The 14,658-nt window shown below is 45.6% G+C and overlaps 1 protein-coding gene and 4 non-coding genes across 5 annotated transcripts; 4 read left to right on the forward strand and 1 right to left on the reverse strand.

Moving 5' to 3' along the window:
- The first annotated feature begins 4,113 nt into the window (after positions 1-4,113).
- Positions 4,114-4,184, forward strand: Trnag-gcc (transfer RNA glycine (anticodon GCC)). The gene has a single exon. It is a non-coding gene; the product is annotated as a tRNA-Gly (tRNA).
- Positions 4,185-4,619: 435 nt separating this feature from the next.
- LOC126561533 (probable serine/threonine-protein kinase yakA) lies at positions 4,620-8,768 on the forward strand. The gene is made up of 4 exons (XM_050217741.1): positions 4,620-4,680; positions 4,746-5,295; positions 6,040-6,655; positions 6,881-8,768. Exons 1-4 carry the CDS (start codon positions 4,627-4,629, stop codon positions 8,655-8,657), a joined length of 2,997 nt encoding a protein of 998 aa, XP_050073698.1. The 5' UTR covers positions 4,620-4,626; the 3' UTR covers positions 8,658-8,768.
- On the reverse strand, positions 5,402-5,474 carry Trnav-aac (transfer RNA valine (anticodon AAC)). The gene has a single exon. It is a non-coding gene; the product is annotated as a tRNA-Val (tRNA).
- On the forward strand, positions 5,889-5,959 carry Trnag-gcc (transfer RNA glycine (anticodon GCC)). The gene has a single exon. It is a non-coding gene; the product is annotated as a tRNA-Gly (tRNA).
- Positions 8,769-12,643: 3,875 nt separating the features above from the next.
- Trnag-gcc (transfer RNA glycine (anticodon GCC)) lies at positions 12,644-12,714 on the forward strand. The gene has a single exon. It is a non-coding gene; the product is annotated as a tRNA-Gly (tRNA).
- The last annotated feature ends 1,944 nt before the right edge of the window (positions 12,715-14,658 follow it).

Below are 14,658 nucleotides of genomic sequence, written 5' to 3' on the forward strand. Positions count from 1 at the left end.
ATAGTGTCTTCATTTTCTGCTTCATCGTCGGACTAGGTCATCGCCGGCTATCGGATTGCTTACAAGACTTGCTGATACCACGTAGTTGGACAGTCAGCCCTCAACTACGAGTGAACGGTCCGTGTGGGATTGAAAAGCACTATCGAACATCGACTCTTTAGTCTCTCACCACACAAAGAAACCGAAATATTTCAAATAACTTACCGCCGACAACTTGGTCGAGACATCTAGAAGTTAGTTAGACTTATATTCCATTTTTCGAACGGGATTTTAATCAGGACGCACCTCCCATCGATTGAAAACTGTAGAGTTATTTAGTAAACTTTATTAAGTAAGTTCAATGATGATTTGAAAAATTTCCATATAGAAAGCTCTGTTTAGAACACAATTTCGCTTCCAAAATTCGCGATTGTTACCCACTGAACTAGCGCATAAACAAGAAGGAAACCTTAAGCCGGTTCCAACAAACGTTCCCTCCCCCAGCACGGCATTGCCCAAATGTGGGTGAATCGAAGACAAGTGAATCGATTAATAATTCATGACACGTAGAAAACATTTACGCGTTTCCCAGCCATTCCCGGGAGAGTCTTACCAAACAGGATTGCATACTGTCCGTTCGTGCGCGGCTCGTAAAGTTGCTAAAGTCTGCTAAATAGTGTAAGAACGTCACCATAGCGTTCTGCCATCCTGTGATCGGTTCGATGACTCCGTTTTTTTTTCACAATTTAAAAATTTAATAAACCTACCAACCATTTTTCTTTTTTTGCCTTTCCCCGGAGTAAGCGTCCTACTATTCCGGTTCCGATTCCGGTTTTGGAGTGTCACCATAGTGGTGTAAAAGGGAGTATGGAAAGAAGAGTCTTCCTGTGCTCCGTAGGAAGGTAGTCGAATGTCGCGCCCATATTGCCGTTCCAGAGAGTGATCGTGTGATTATGTCCACGTACATACGGCTATCAGAACACATCGTCGTGAGATATTTAGCGGCAGTTGTATTCTGGTTTACTTTTGTCATTCTTACTGTCACACGCAGCTGCAACGGTACATATGATACTCGAGATGTACTAACTGTAACTTATTCTGAATGCAACATAGCCAACAAAGTTCCAAGCTTTTCGAATATTTTGACTTTTCAATATCCAACTACTCTCTTTTTTAGAAAAATGGATAGAGAAAATGACATGTTAAATTTGGTGACATTCTAACCTAAAAACGTTCGACGCTTTTCACTTTTAGAACTCTCCCCAATTCTTTTGTTACCAGAGCAACTCTATGCCAAAGGCTTATGCTCACTTTTCTGTGACCTCGATTTGCGGTCAAGTTCATCGTACCATCGCTGGTGCGGTCATGTGGGATGATGCGCTGTGATGTACCATCCGGAAGTTTATGTTTCGTTCCTGCTCCGCTATTGTCAGGCTAACTGTGAATTTCAATACTTTATTTCCTTTATCGTGTGTCAGCTTTCAATTGTGGCCAGGCGGAGATTAGTGTCCCCATTAGAATTCTGGGTACTATGGACACTGTCGGACTGTTTGACAGATCAGTTACGGACCTAAGCCAACTAAGGGGTACGTACTGGACCGCATCGGATGAAAAACAAAATCCACGTTACGCGCTGCCGATCGCCAAGAGCGTATGGAGGAGGTTCTTTTTTTTTTGTAAATAAAATGCTTGTCGATCTTTCGAGCTATTTTTTGCTCTACCCACACTCCCTAGTGTTTCTCCACCTGCAATATTGTCACATTCAGCAATGTCAACACTGTCCCAATACACTTGACGTGCAGTTTGCGGAGTGGAGAACTGTTTATTGTTTTTCTTTCGCAGTCGCCTGTTTGTTGTTGCTCATCGACGCGAATTAATGGCTGCTGTAATGGTGTCGAACGCCTTCCCTTGGTGGAATTGTTTTGCATGGATACGATCGTTACCGGACGTGGAATTTTGCGTTTCGTGTATGGAAGATTTGGCACGCAATTGCGGTTCCCTCAATGTGCCTGATGACACACTTTTCCTGATGTTGGATTCTTTCTATTCTATAACTTACTGTTATTAGGGTTTTGTGTAGAGTCTACTACTTATCTTATCACTACAGTATTATTATCAAAAGTCTCATGAAACCGCAGAACAAGTGATACAAAAATTCTGAGCCATCAGATGTTTAAATTAAATTGTGGACATTAAGATATCTAATAAACACAAACCTGTTCTATTAGCTTCAGTTCTAACGGCCCCTTTTAAATCTACCTGCTTCAATCTCTCCATTCACCAAAGCACAAGAATTAGCTACAGAAATTGCAGAATTTCGATGTCGTAACTGCTGACGACGCACCCCACCAATCCCCAGTGACTTACTTATGCGAAATACGAAAAACAATGACTTAAGGAAGACCAGATTGGACACGGCGCCACAGCGAGATCTCTGCTTCATGGATGGATAATTTGCCATCCAACGAGCACCTTCACAGGTCGCGTCTCAGCATTGCATCACGATCGTTGTGATCTGCACAACTGACGCATTTAAATGCACATTTCGGGCAGTTTTGTCTTGTCTCTTAGAAGTATAGAAGACTACAATTAATTGGTTTTTATTTAAAATTTTTGTCATTTAATCAAATAGTGCATTTGCATACATTTGATGGGTTGTAATTTTTTATTTTTCATTGCAACTAAATGCTCTTGTTGAACCTCAAAAAACTCTATGTCTACCTTGAATTTGTCCAGTCTTGATGTAGGGTGACAATGTTTATATTCCACCACGGACTGTCTCAGTCCCAACTTTGTTTTTTGATGATAGAGTCATTAACCAGTTACATATAAAGCATTGCAACAACTTCCATCAGTAACCGGGGCGCGATCGCGACCTCCCGGAAACATCGTACGATCCAATGTTTTCTGACGTAGATCGTTCGGTATCATGTTCAGGTTCGTTTTTTTTATTTTTATTTCCTTTTGACAGTAAGCTTTAAAAAACCGCTGATTGTAAGCGGTACAGGACATTTCCCCTATTTCTCGGCCGAGGTGGCTTTTTTATGAAGAAATCAATGCACATGAAGGTGGGCGAAATTTAACGATCACGTTCAAATTGATACACCAGCACCAGCGAGAATCGCTTGCGTAAGCTGCTGATACGGCACGCGAAAAGTGTCCGCGATCGTGTGTAGCGAAAAAAAAAGTGTCAAAAAAATGGTGGCCCCCTCTTATTAGCCGCGCTCGCGTAAAAACGTGCTCAGCGAGAACTCTTCTTTTATATTCTGTCAGCTGGAGCATTATTAGATTTTCCTTAAACGAAAAGAAGAAATGTCAACTCGAGGTTTTTACACTACCGGTCGGCCCGAAAAGCGACGTGTGGTGGAGATAGTTTGTTTAATTTTTTGGTGCTTGCTTGCTGGAAGTTTGCTGACGATGTTTTCTTTGTGTCTATATTTTCACCAACGCCAGAGACACACCAATTGGCACACGCCAAAAGTATCGTACGATCCCGCACCGAACGCAAAGCTTTGCTAGAGAGGGGGGGGAGGGTGGGGGGGGCATGTTGGAAAGTTCCTGTTGCCAACATAGTCACATATGGGCGCCGCCATGACCACGAAAGGATTGAGGTTATAATGGTCCAGGTGTTTCCTTTCTCGCTCTGTCTTTTTTCACTATCCACGAAGACGCCATGGGAGTTTTTTGGGGGGGTAGGTGAGGACCAAGAACCATATACACTAGCGGGGGGGGGGGGGGGGGAGAGCGTGGTGTGGTTTGCATAAATTGTGTACGGTTGGGCGGTCCAAAAATAACCACCAAATAACCCACAAAAAATCGCTTAGCGTCTAGGCGTTTTACATGAACTTGCCGGTCGGCTATTCCGGTTAGTGTCAATCGTGCCGCCTTCGGATCGGCAGGTTTGTCAGTATGCTGCCAATCGGTGCACCGGGTGGAAGGGTTTAGCTTCGGCGAGTTTTAAACCACTTGGACGAAAACACAATCAGGATGCGATAAGCATGCTAGTCGTTCTTTTGATATTGCTGAGGCAAGTAACACTCGCTCGGATGTTTTAGAATCAGTAGAATCCAGCTTGTAGGCCGGAAAATTCATATCATACCGCCCAATCGGAAATAAGGGGATCCTTCCATCGAAGCATCGGTGGTTCAGTGGTAGAATGCTCGCCTGCCACGCGGGCGGCCCGGGTTCGATTCCCGGCCGATGCAAAGTAACTCTTTTTTTGAAGGTATCGAGTTTCTCTTCGTGCTGAGTTTGCAGGCGGGTAGTATTACTACAATAAATAAGTTCAACTACTAGTGACTAATGAAACTACTAATTTATCAATCTCTACTATCAGAGGGTGTCTCAAAACATATAGCCTCGTTACTATCAAAAGGTAAACTAACGAAACTTTCCTCTCTTCTTTTTCAATTACAGCATAATTTTGAGAAAGCTGACTTAACAACGAAGTAATCGGATTCAGAAGACAAGAGAAAAAAATGTCCGCCTGTGAATGCAGTACTTAGCAAGGGCATTCTTCTCCGTAGAATATAAAATAACCACGAATTGAACTTGATCCTTAAGCTGCTCGATCACTTGTGTGTGCACGTTAGGATCACTGATCTAACTAAATCATAAATCTTCCTAATAAACCTCAAACCGATCATCATGGCAGCCGTAGTGTATGGGAACAGTCCGCGGCACAGCAGTCGTCACCATCAGGTAAGTGAGAGAACCTTCTTCCCTCACCTCAGTGTCTGATCATGAACACGCTTTCTTCCCGACAGGGTCATCTGCTGTCTCAACACTCACCGTACCACACGCAGTCAGCGAATGCTGGCCAGCATCACTCACTGCCACCACCGCCCGGACACCATTCCCACCACTCGGTATCGTCCGTGTCACCACCGTCGCAGATCATCACGCCTCCCACCTCGTACCTTTCCTCCGCCACCACTGCCATCTCGTCGCAGCAAGCGGGCGGCGGCGTCGGTCAGCAGCAATCGTCCCAACCCTCGTACTATCATCATCACCATTCGCAGTCGATATCGTTGCCACCGCAGCATTCGCAAACACTCAGCACCTACCATCAGCTGCGCAGTTCGAAGCGCAAGTCAGCGGTGGAACTGCTGGCCGAAAGTAAACCGTTCTACGTAAAGTCGGAAACGGTGCTTGATCGGCAGCAGCAACTGCTGAACAAGCGTTCGAGTGGTGGAAGTGGAAGCGGCGGTGGTAGTGGCGCTAGTAGCGGAGGAGGAGGTGGCGGTGGTGGTGGAGGTGCATCGCAGCAGAGTAGAAGTGGGGAGGGTGGAAGTACGGGAACGCTGAGCGGGTCGTGTAAGTATAATTGGGGTGCCGTCGATGGGGCACAGGGCACGCGCGCGATACGTCCGTCCATCGGATTGCGGACGGACAGAGTTGGTGGCAAAAAGAGAATCGCAGCTGTTTCCGCCCGGGATCGAACCGGGGGCCTTCCGCGTGTTAGGCGGATGTGATAACCACTACACCACGGAAACAGTCGAAAGAGGGCGGGCTTGAGCATGGGTTGCTAAGTATCCGGTGTACTTACTGTAGTACTATTGATAGCTATTTTCTAAAACATTACTTACAAGTCATTTTTATTTCATATTGCATGATGCATGTTTGAACCAAAGCCTTGATATTCGTTCGAATCGAAAAAGGAGTTGCTGCGGAATCAATTAATTCCTTTGATAGAGAGCCATGTAGTCAAACAGCAGTAGCCAATAGAGCTGCCACCTGTGCTTTTTGCTGTGTTGAAAACAACACTTCTAGTAATTTTCAAGCAACATGTTTCTTAATACTGCAAGCATTAAGTGCCTATTTTATTCTTGCCCAATCTTGGGCAATGAGTTGGTACTAAAAATCTGTAGCCTCCCCCGGTGCGTAATCAAGCCCTCCTCTCTCATCAAGCATCGGTGGTTCAGTGGTAGAATGCTCGCCTGCCACGCGGGCGGCCCGGGTTCGATTCCCGGCCGATGCAGCACTCCTAACTCTCTTTTTTACTGTTTTTGCACCTAACTTTGCTGACTTCCTCTTTTCTTTCCTTCATATCCATCACAGACATGGTATCACCGTCGAGGACACTGCCATCGTCCGCGGTTAGCCAGGCACTCCAGCAACAGGTGCAACAGCAGCAACAGCAGCAACAACAGCAGCAACAGCAACGACCAACTAACCGCCGGAGCGCCTCTTCCGGCTCCGACCTGCTGCAGACCAAGCTACGCAAGCTGCTGAACGCGGCCGACAGCAAAGAGACAATAATGCCCCCGGTCGACGTCGGGCTGATCAATTCTAAATATGGCCAACCGCTGGAAACGAGCTACATCGGCACGGGTATGGTCGGTGGCGGTGGTGGAATTGCCGGCAGCCTGGATGATATCGGATACATACAGCCGCCGAAAAACTATCAGCAGCAGCTAACCGTACACCCGGAGCAGCCGAGCGATGTGTCCGTGTTCTTCCCAAGTGCGTTCTTATCGCCCCAGTCGCTACCGCCCCATCCGGGCGGTGACGATGATCTGTATCTGTACGGTGGACTGCACGATAGTCTGGTGCTGACCGATGATTACCGTGCCATTAGTCCGCCGGCGGAGTATGCGGAGCAGCAGCAACAGCAGCAGCAGCAGCAACATGGCGGCTCGCCTGAGAGTAAACATCCTATGGGAGGTGGCCACAGGTGAGGTTTTTGTGAACGCTGAGATATGACTATAGAGATCGTGTCGCGAAGTATGCTGGTTTATCCCGATGATAACTGATCAGTATATATTAGATAGACATAGGTGTTGCTTCCTTTCCAAATTTTGTGGAAATTCGTCTCTTATAATAGATGGTTCTGGATAGCTAGAATCTCCTGTATTTGTTCTTTCCGATTCCATTAATACGATCCATTTCTTTTACACAGTCGCTACAACTACCAACGATCGTACTCGCACTCACAGGCCGTAGTAACCGGTTCCGGTCATCATCCGACGGACGAGTCGGACTACTCGCCAACACAATCGTACAACATCAACAGCCACAAGTCACTTCCGGATCTTCACTCGCAAAGCAGCCGCCATTCGCCCCATTCGGAGGCGCTCAGCTGCTGCAGCCGGGGCAACCGGTCCAATCGCTCCGGTAGCTCCTTCAACCGGGACTCGGGCGGTTCCTCGGGTCACTATACGCACCACAGCGAACCCTGCTGTAAGCAGCAGCAACAGCAGCACCAACAGCACCAATCAACCCACCACCAGCTCTCACACCTTCCCCACTCCCAGATGCTGATGCAGCAACATCAGCAACAGCAGCAGCAGCAGCAGCAGCATCATCCGCAACATTACTCCTCGCATCACTCCCAGCAACAGCACACGCTGTCACAGGCGGGACAGCAACAGGGTAACGATTCGATGATGATGCTCGGTGACTATCGGCGCGATAGTGGTTCCTCGACGCAGCACAGTGGCAATTCGTACTACGCGTACGGCATTCCCCCGCTACGCTACGACTGCATCGAGTGTCGGGCGAAAATTCGCGAGGAAGCGGACTGTCTGCTCAACTTCACCACACCCGAGGTCCCGGAAGCGTTCCAGGATGGGTACAGCGAGAAGCAGCACCAGCTACAGCAGCAGCAGCAGCAGCAGCAACACCACTCAATGTCCAAGAGCAGTCAGCACGCGAAGTACTACGATGATGCGCGTGGCCGAAAGTATGGCTACAAGAACGTGCCCGGTCCACCGATGTCTCCACTGTCGCCTGTTTCACCGCTTTCGCCACCGGATCAGCAACAGTCGCAGCTAGACCTTAGCCCACCGCTCGGTACGTTTAAGCGGCAAAAGTGTTTGAGGTTCAAAAATCGGAGCGGACGCCAGTCGGCTGTCAGCAATCCGTCACCTTCGTCCGGTGGCCGCTGTGGACCGGGTGGGCCGGGTTCGAGTGCGAGTGCTGGCGCTGTCGGTGGCAGCCAGCTCGATGACGATCGTCGACCGATTTTACGCTCCAAGAGTGACATCAGCGATCGCTACTGGAACCGCAGCCAGCCGGAGCGAAGTCTACCGGTGGCGGCTGATGTACGCGATCACCGGGAACGACGGGTGGAGAGGGAACGGGATCGCGATCGTGATAGGGAACAGCTTGAGAAGCAACGCTCTCGCTCGGACAGCTTAACGCAGCTGGAACGCTTCTTCGATCGGCTCGGATTGGATGAGGAAACGTACGATCGGTACATCGCACCGAAGGGTACACTGCAGCGCCGTTCGTCCGGCTCTTACCATCACCATTCCCACCACAGCAATTCGGCCTCGTCGGACATACATCGCCTTTCGGACGATTGCTCAGCTGGTGGTGGAAGTGGTGAAGGTGGTGGTGGTGGTGTTGGTGGTGCTGGTGGTGCAGATTCCGATGAGTCTAGTGCCGTCTTCTTTTCCGACGTGTCCACCATCGATTCGACCAAGCTGCCGGATAGTACGGAAACGACCAACGGCCAGATTGGTGCTTCCGGACCGCAGCAGCTGCTGGGAGGAACGGGACCAACGGTAGGGGCAGCCGTTGCAGGCCAGGGACCGTTGGTGGGCGATGGGGCGCCACTGCTCGGTGGTGGACCGGCACCGCTCTACCGTACCAGCGAACCGCCTTCCATCATCGAGCGTAACGCGCGCATCATTAAGTGGCTGTGCAACTGCAAGAAGATGCAGCTGACCTAGGGCCGACGGCACCGGAGGCGGACACCGCCCCGGTGGTCCCCGCCGACCGAACGTGCCGGCTACCGGCGACGGAATTGAGCTGTGACAACTCCACCCCGCGGAACCAAGCCAAAGACAGAGAAAAAAACGAGATATCCACACTCCAGGCGGACACGCCGTAAGCATTCGCGTGTACTTAGCCCCGGACCCAAAATGGCTACTCCTTCGGTATAGGAAGAAGTACGAAGCAAGAACTATTGACTACAGCAAAGGAGGTTCAAATCTTCAAAATTAAAATCCTTTACTTCAAGTAGCAAAATGTAGCGGCAACGGTGTGACTTAGAGAACGTTTGATAGACAGGACACGGATACACTGGGAACGGCCTGATTCTGCCTATCGAATACAATTTAGGGATGGGATCGGGCTGTGGGCAAAGCAGGGTTTACAGGCCACAGCGGTTTGCTCTGGCAGATGAAGGATGGCGTACAATAATTAAGGACTATTCACTAGCACACTAAGCAAACGACTAGCGGTAGTATTTTGTCCCTTTCTTTTCATTATTTGAAGGACTCTAGCGGAGCGATCCTACTTAGGGGAAAAATACTATTACACGCAATAATTCTAGGTTTGTGTGCGTGCGTGTTGAGGGACTCGTAAAATGCGATACAAAATATGATTAAAAATTTATGGTTCGTGGAGCAAAACACCACCCGGTGGGATCAAAATCGATGGAAACGGAAGAGTAGCTAAGAACAAGCGGTATTTAGTAATGACACAAGATCACCTACGAGCGTGTCACGAAAGGATCTTAAGTCGTCAATTTCGTCAAACTATCAATATTACGCTACTAAACTACTTAGCACACCTATACTTCCCTTTTACACAACACACTGAGGAAAGCTTTCCTCACTATCGCTCTCCCTCTCTGTCGGTCTCTCGTAAAGCCTCTGAAAGGGTAAAAATAAAACTAGCACTAGCGATCTTTCTTACATTACAGTAGATCTCCATTTTTCTAACTGCCTTTCCACAAAACCACTTAACAATCATGAGAAAAGGGATGAAAGATCAGCTTTCCGATACCGAAGCCATAAACGCACCACGCACAAGCATTTCGAGCGTCGTGTGTAAACGTGTGTAGTAGTGTGCTTTTTACGTTTGAAAGGACTACTATAGGTCTTAGTGCGTATTTAGGCACTTAACTTAACAAAACCGGGGACAGATAGACGTTTTAGTGCGAAGTGTATTTTAATTTGAATACGAATTGATGCGAAGCCGCGGGAGCAGCCACAGACAAGCGAACATAATAATTTTCTAGTCTAAAGTTTAGTACATCGTAAGTGGGTAGGCGTTTTAGTGTTTTGCGAAAAGTGATGTGGTAATCTGTATAAAAAAAAAACCGAGAAAGACACACGAAGAGAACAAACGATCGAGTGTGGAGATCGAATCGCTATCTAACCGCAAACAAGGAAGAATCAAAAGAAAAATTCAATCAAAACGGAAACACGTGTGAATCAAACAAGGGGAAGTAAAGTAGCGGAAAGAAGCAAAAAGGAACACTCGAAAACTACTAATTAACCGAAACTTTAAAAAAAGGTAGGTAGATTGACACACACACAAACTTAATGAGGACAATTTTGTTTTAAATATTGGATTTTATACGATAACTAGAGTAGGAATGTAAGCCAATAGTTTTCTCCTCTTCGACTTACAGAACAACAGAGGCTCCAAAAGTGTTGATTTAGTAGTAAAAGCAGTGTAGCGTGTGTGTGTTTTTTTTATTTTGTAAACTAACACTAACTATCTTTTTTTTTCCCCCATTTTCTATAACATCCCTCATTTTGTCACTTACGGCTTAAAATAAAACCCTCAGTCACATACTGCGAGTTAGCGAGCCGCAAATACGAAGAAGAAAAAATAGATACAAATGCATACCGAATACCGCTAAAGTGAATCAAAACCACGGAATTATATCTAAAGCATGGTTTTTACACCGAATAATTAAATAGTCTGTGCAGTGAGAAAGTAAGCAAAAGTCGAACGTTTCTTGTAGGGAAAGCATATAGAATAGGACAACAAATAATCGAAATGCAAAAGTGCATAAAATACACACACACACACACCACGTGCAGAAAACAGAGAAGAAAAAAAGCATTCAATTAATAGTAAATTTAAAAAAATGGAGAAGAGAAATAGAAAAATCAAAAAGCGATTTTGAAGTAAGAGAAGAACAAATAAGTAGCGCAAACAGTAAAACTACATAAAAAGAAACAAAAAAATCAAACAAGTTACTACCTACCACCAAACGAATCGAACGATTTAGGAGCGCTCGCAAGCTCTAAAGAAGCTCTTAACCAGCAATTAATTACACACAAAAAGTCACAAGTTTTGAAAATGAATAGACATTCTTTCACCCTTGAATCCCGCTCCACAAAACGATACCAAACGAAACGAACAACAGCGGATTAAAGCAACACAATTTAATATTATCTAATCTCCGTACCAAACAAACAAAGCAAACAAACAAACAAAATAAACAACAAACTACAATAATATATTTCAACTCAAAAGAGAAAAACCTAGAAATAGCTAATACACAGCGAAATAATAATGTAGCAATATGATATGCAAACAACACTGGAGTAAACTACAGAAGAAAACACACAAACAGAAACACACAAGCATGTTTATAACGTTTATTAAGGCAACTCGAAACACGTAATATTCATTTTCACGCCAAACAAAAGCAAAACCCGTATGAGTAAACATGGGCAAGAAACGAAAGCAAACACAAAAACTAGATATTTTTCCCAGAAAAAGAAAATCCAAAAAAGCAAACTAATCAAACATTTCAAACATCAAACTCAACTCCGGGATTTGAATTCGAAGCGCCAACCAGAACAACGCGAGCAAGGCCGGATAGGGTAAAATCGACAATGAACTAATATTACAAGCCGGCAGCATACTGAATTATATATTTAAAAAATACATATAATATAGCAATCGGGGATGGAGCGATACGATTGAGTGTGTGTGCGTGTGAAATTGCCACGTGGCGATGATTATCGGACGAGATCTGATCGACTTGACGGATGTGTGGCGACGACTACCAACTCTTAACACAAAACAAAATGAACAAAACAACCCACTCTTTATATAGGCATGAAATCAATAAATCACAAACGTAATGATGAAATATATTAATGATCAAACAAATAATGCCGCCCAAGGCTTGTCTTGATTTTTGTTGGGTGTACTGGGGTACACTTCCTTTGAGGACTTGAACGATGGTTGTCCAGGATTTTGTCTAGTGGAAAGATGGGTTTTTGGACCAGATTCTGTCACGAACATGAACCATCAGGTGCCTCTCTGATGTACGATTCCCTGCTACGAAGCTCCCAACACGAAGAGCCCATTTTACGGAGGCACCTGACTCCACCCACCGTTAGATTTGCCACTGTTTGAGAACCAGTTCCGCTTTCATGACGATTTTATCCATCTCTAATCTTCTGCTACAAATGATCCGAATATTTGATCATGAACTCCAGGAGGATCGTGCCAACTTTTAATAGAATTCCTGTCCTATCTCAACAAGACCATTGTAATCTTACAAGACTCCTGTGTATATTTACCAACCTAAGTCCGTTTGCCTAACATAAGTCCTTGGTACGATACAAATCCGGAATTTATTCTCAGCTGATGACAGGGTCAATATATTGAAGCTCCTTATACCTTTCACAGGAGAAAAATCGTTTAAATTACTGTCTGGGATAATCTTCTAATGCGTTTTCTACGAGTCCTTTGATACTGCTCAGCAGTGCCACTACGAGTGATGTATGCAATACAATTGTTATTTTCCCGTATAGCGGCTAAAATACTGGAAAATCACCATTCGTTACGGGAGGGTTGACCGTTGCCTTATGCTCCTCGATCACTCGATGAAGCAACGCATCTTCTCGGTTGATGCTTTGATTATATGTTGCTATACGAACACCCTTCCTTCAACCAAGCATCGGTGGTTCAGTGGTAGAATGCTCGCCTGCCACGCGGGCGGCCCGGGTTCGATTCCCGGCCGATGCATCGATACATTTTTATTTTTTTCAGTATTCTCAATGATCTTTCCCCCCTTTTGTCTTACAACGTTTTTCACCCCCACCCACAGTCGCGCATTGCAGTGCGAGCTGCATTTATGACCCGCCTGGGGCCTCTTTAATTTTCTCGGACAGGGACCTCCGAAAATCGGCGATAACTCTCGCAGTTTTGATCCGATCGGGGCGTTCCGCATACCGTTAGATGCGTCTTTGGGCCGCACAACTTTCTGTGGAACACCTCCTAATCCCAATCCAACCACTCCCTGCCGATTTTTTTCACAAAAACCTTTCTTCGCCGTTTTTCCGCAATAACTGGGCGGGGGGTGGAGGGATCGGTTTGGGGTGTTCGACAAGAAGATGCGCGGCTTTTAGACGCATCCAGCGGTATGCCGAGCGTCCCGATCGAACCAGGAACGAGCGAGTTATCGCCGATTTTCCATGGGAATGTTCTTACTTTCCGCAATAACTTGGCGGAGGATGGAGGGATCGGGTTGGGGTGTTTGGCAAAAAGATGCGCGGCCTCAAGACGCATCTAACGGTATGCCGGACGCCAGGATTGAACAAAAAATGAGCGAGTTATCTCTGATTTTCCACGGGAATGCTGTTGATTTCCGCAATAACTGGGCGGAGGGTAAAGAGATCGGGATGGGGTGTTCGGCAAAAAGATGCGCGACCTCAAGACGCATCCAACGGTATGCCGAGCGTCCCGATCGGACCAGGAATGAGCGAGTTATCGCCGATTTTCCATGGGAATGCTGCTGGGAGAACCCCCCCCCCTCCCCACCTACCGTTATGGAAAATCCCCCTTAGTTCCCTTTTATATTTAAAACCATTTTTTTAGGTGTTTTTAAAAGATTTTTCAGGAAAGAAATAAAAATGAGTTTGAAAAACTTAAAATTGTAAGACAAATTTAAAAAGGGACGGAAAAATATTTGTCGTGACGGAAAGAAAAAAATTTCCAGACCACTTTTAAAACTGATTTTGTAAATTTTTGGCCGGCCCGAGCTACCTCTTGGAAGTCATGCTCTCCTGTTACAACCAGTCGCTCCTGGTCGGATTTTTGTGGCAAAAATCTGGAAATTTTTATGCAGCAAAATTCAACCAGGAGTAACAGGAGAGCATGAATTCGAGGAGGTAGCAAATGGAAATTTTAAAACTCGTCCGGAAATTATTTTCTTTCCGTCACGACAAATATTTTTCCGTCCCTTTTTAAGTTTGTCAGGCTCATTTTAATTTCTTTCTTGAAATATGTTTTATAAACACCTCCAAAACATGGTTTTGAATATTGAAGGGTAGTAAGGGGGATTTTCCATAACGGTTGGTGGGGAGGGGAGGGGGTTCTTCCAGCAGCATTCCCATGGAAAATCGGCGATAACTCGCTCATTCCTGGTCCGATCGGGACGCTCGGCATACCGTTGGATGCGTCTTGAGGCCGCGCATCTTTTTGCCGAACACCCCAACCCGATCCCTCCACCCTCCGCCAAGTTATTGCGGAAAATAACAGCATTCTCATGGAAATTCAACGATAACGCGGAAAATAATTTCTTTCAGTCATGAAATATATTTTTCTGTTTCATTGAAGTGTGTTTTTTTTAATTTATGTTATATCGTTCTTATTTTGTTTCTTTCTTGAAATATTTTTCAACGATCTCTACAACGTATTTTTTTAACGCTGAAGTCGGGTTTCTTGCGACAATATGTATCATTATTCGATCCGTTTTCTCTATCATCTCTACACAAATTCGAAGCCGATTATAAACACGAATACGAACTTTTTTTTTGTGGACAATAAAACAAAAACTAGAAAAGACAGCCAAAAATGATATTGCAGTAAGTGGTAGAGAATACAATAATACATATTTCATTCTTTCAACATCAGTTAAGAAACATGAGAAATATTGCATTAACACAAACACATCGGTAAATCAAAGTA

This window comes from Anopheles maculipalpis, chromosome 3RL (assembly GCF_943734695.1).
Source record: "Anopheles maculipalpis chromosome 3RL, idAnoMacuDA_375_x, whole genome shotgun sequence".
Classification (NCBI taxonomy): domain Eukaryota; kingdom Metazoa; phylum Arthropoda; class Insecta; order Diptera; family Culicidae; genus Anopheles; species Anopheles maculipalpis.

Excerpts from the sequence above, each read along its gene's own strand:
- LOC126561533 (XM_050217741.1), top strand. The coding sequence starts at position 4,627 with ATGGCAGCCGTAGTGTATGGGAACAGTCCGCGGCACAGCAGTCGTCAC. Across the intron at positions 4,681-4,745 it reads ACAGCAGTCGTCACCATCAG|GGTCATCTGCTGTCTCAACA; the intron begins GTAAGTGAGAGA and ends TCTTCCCGACAG. Across the intron at positions 5,296-6,039 it reads GGGAACGCTGAGCGGGTCGT|ACATGGTATCACCGTCGAGG; the intron begins GTAAGTATAATT and ends TATCCATCACAG.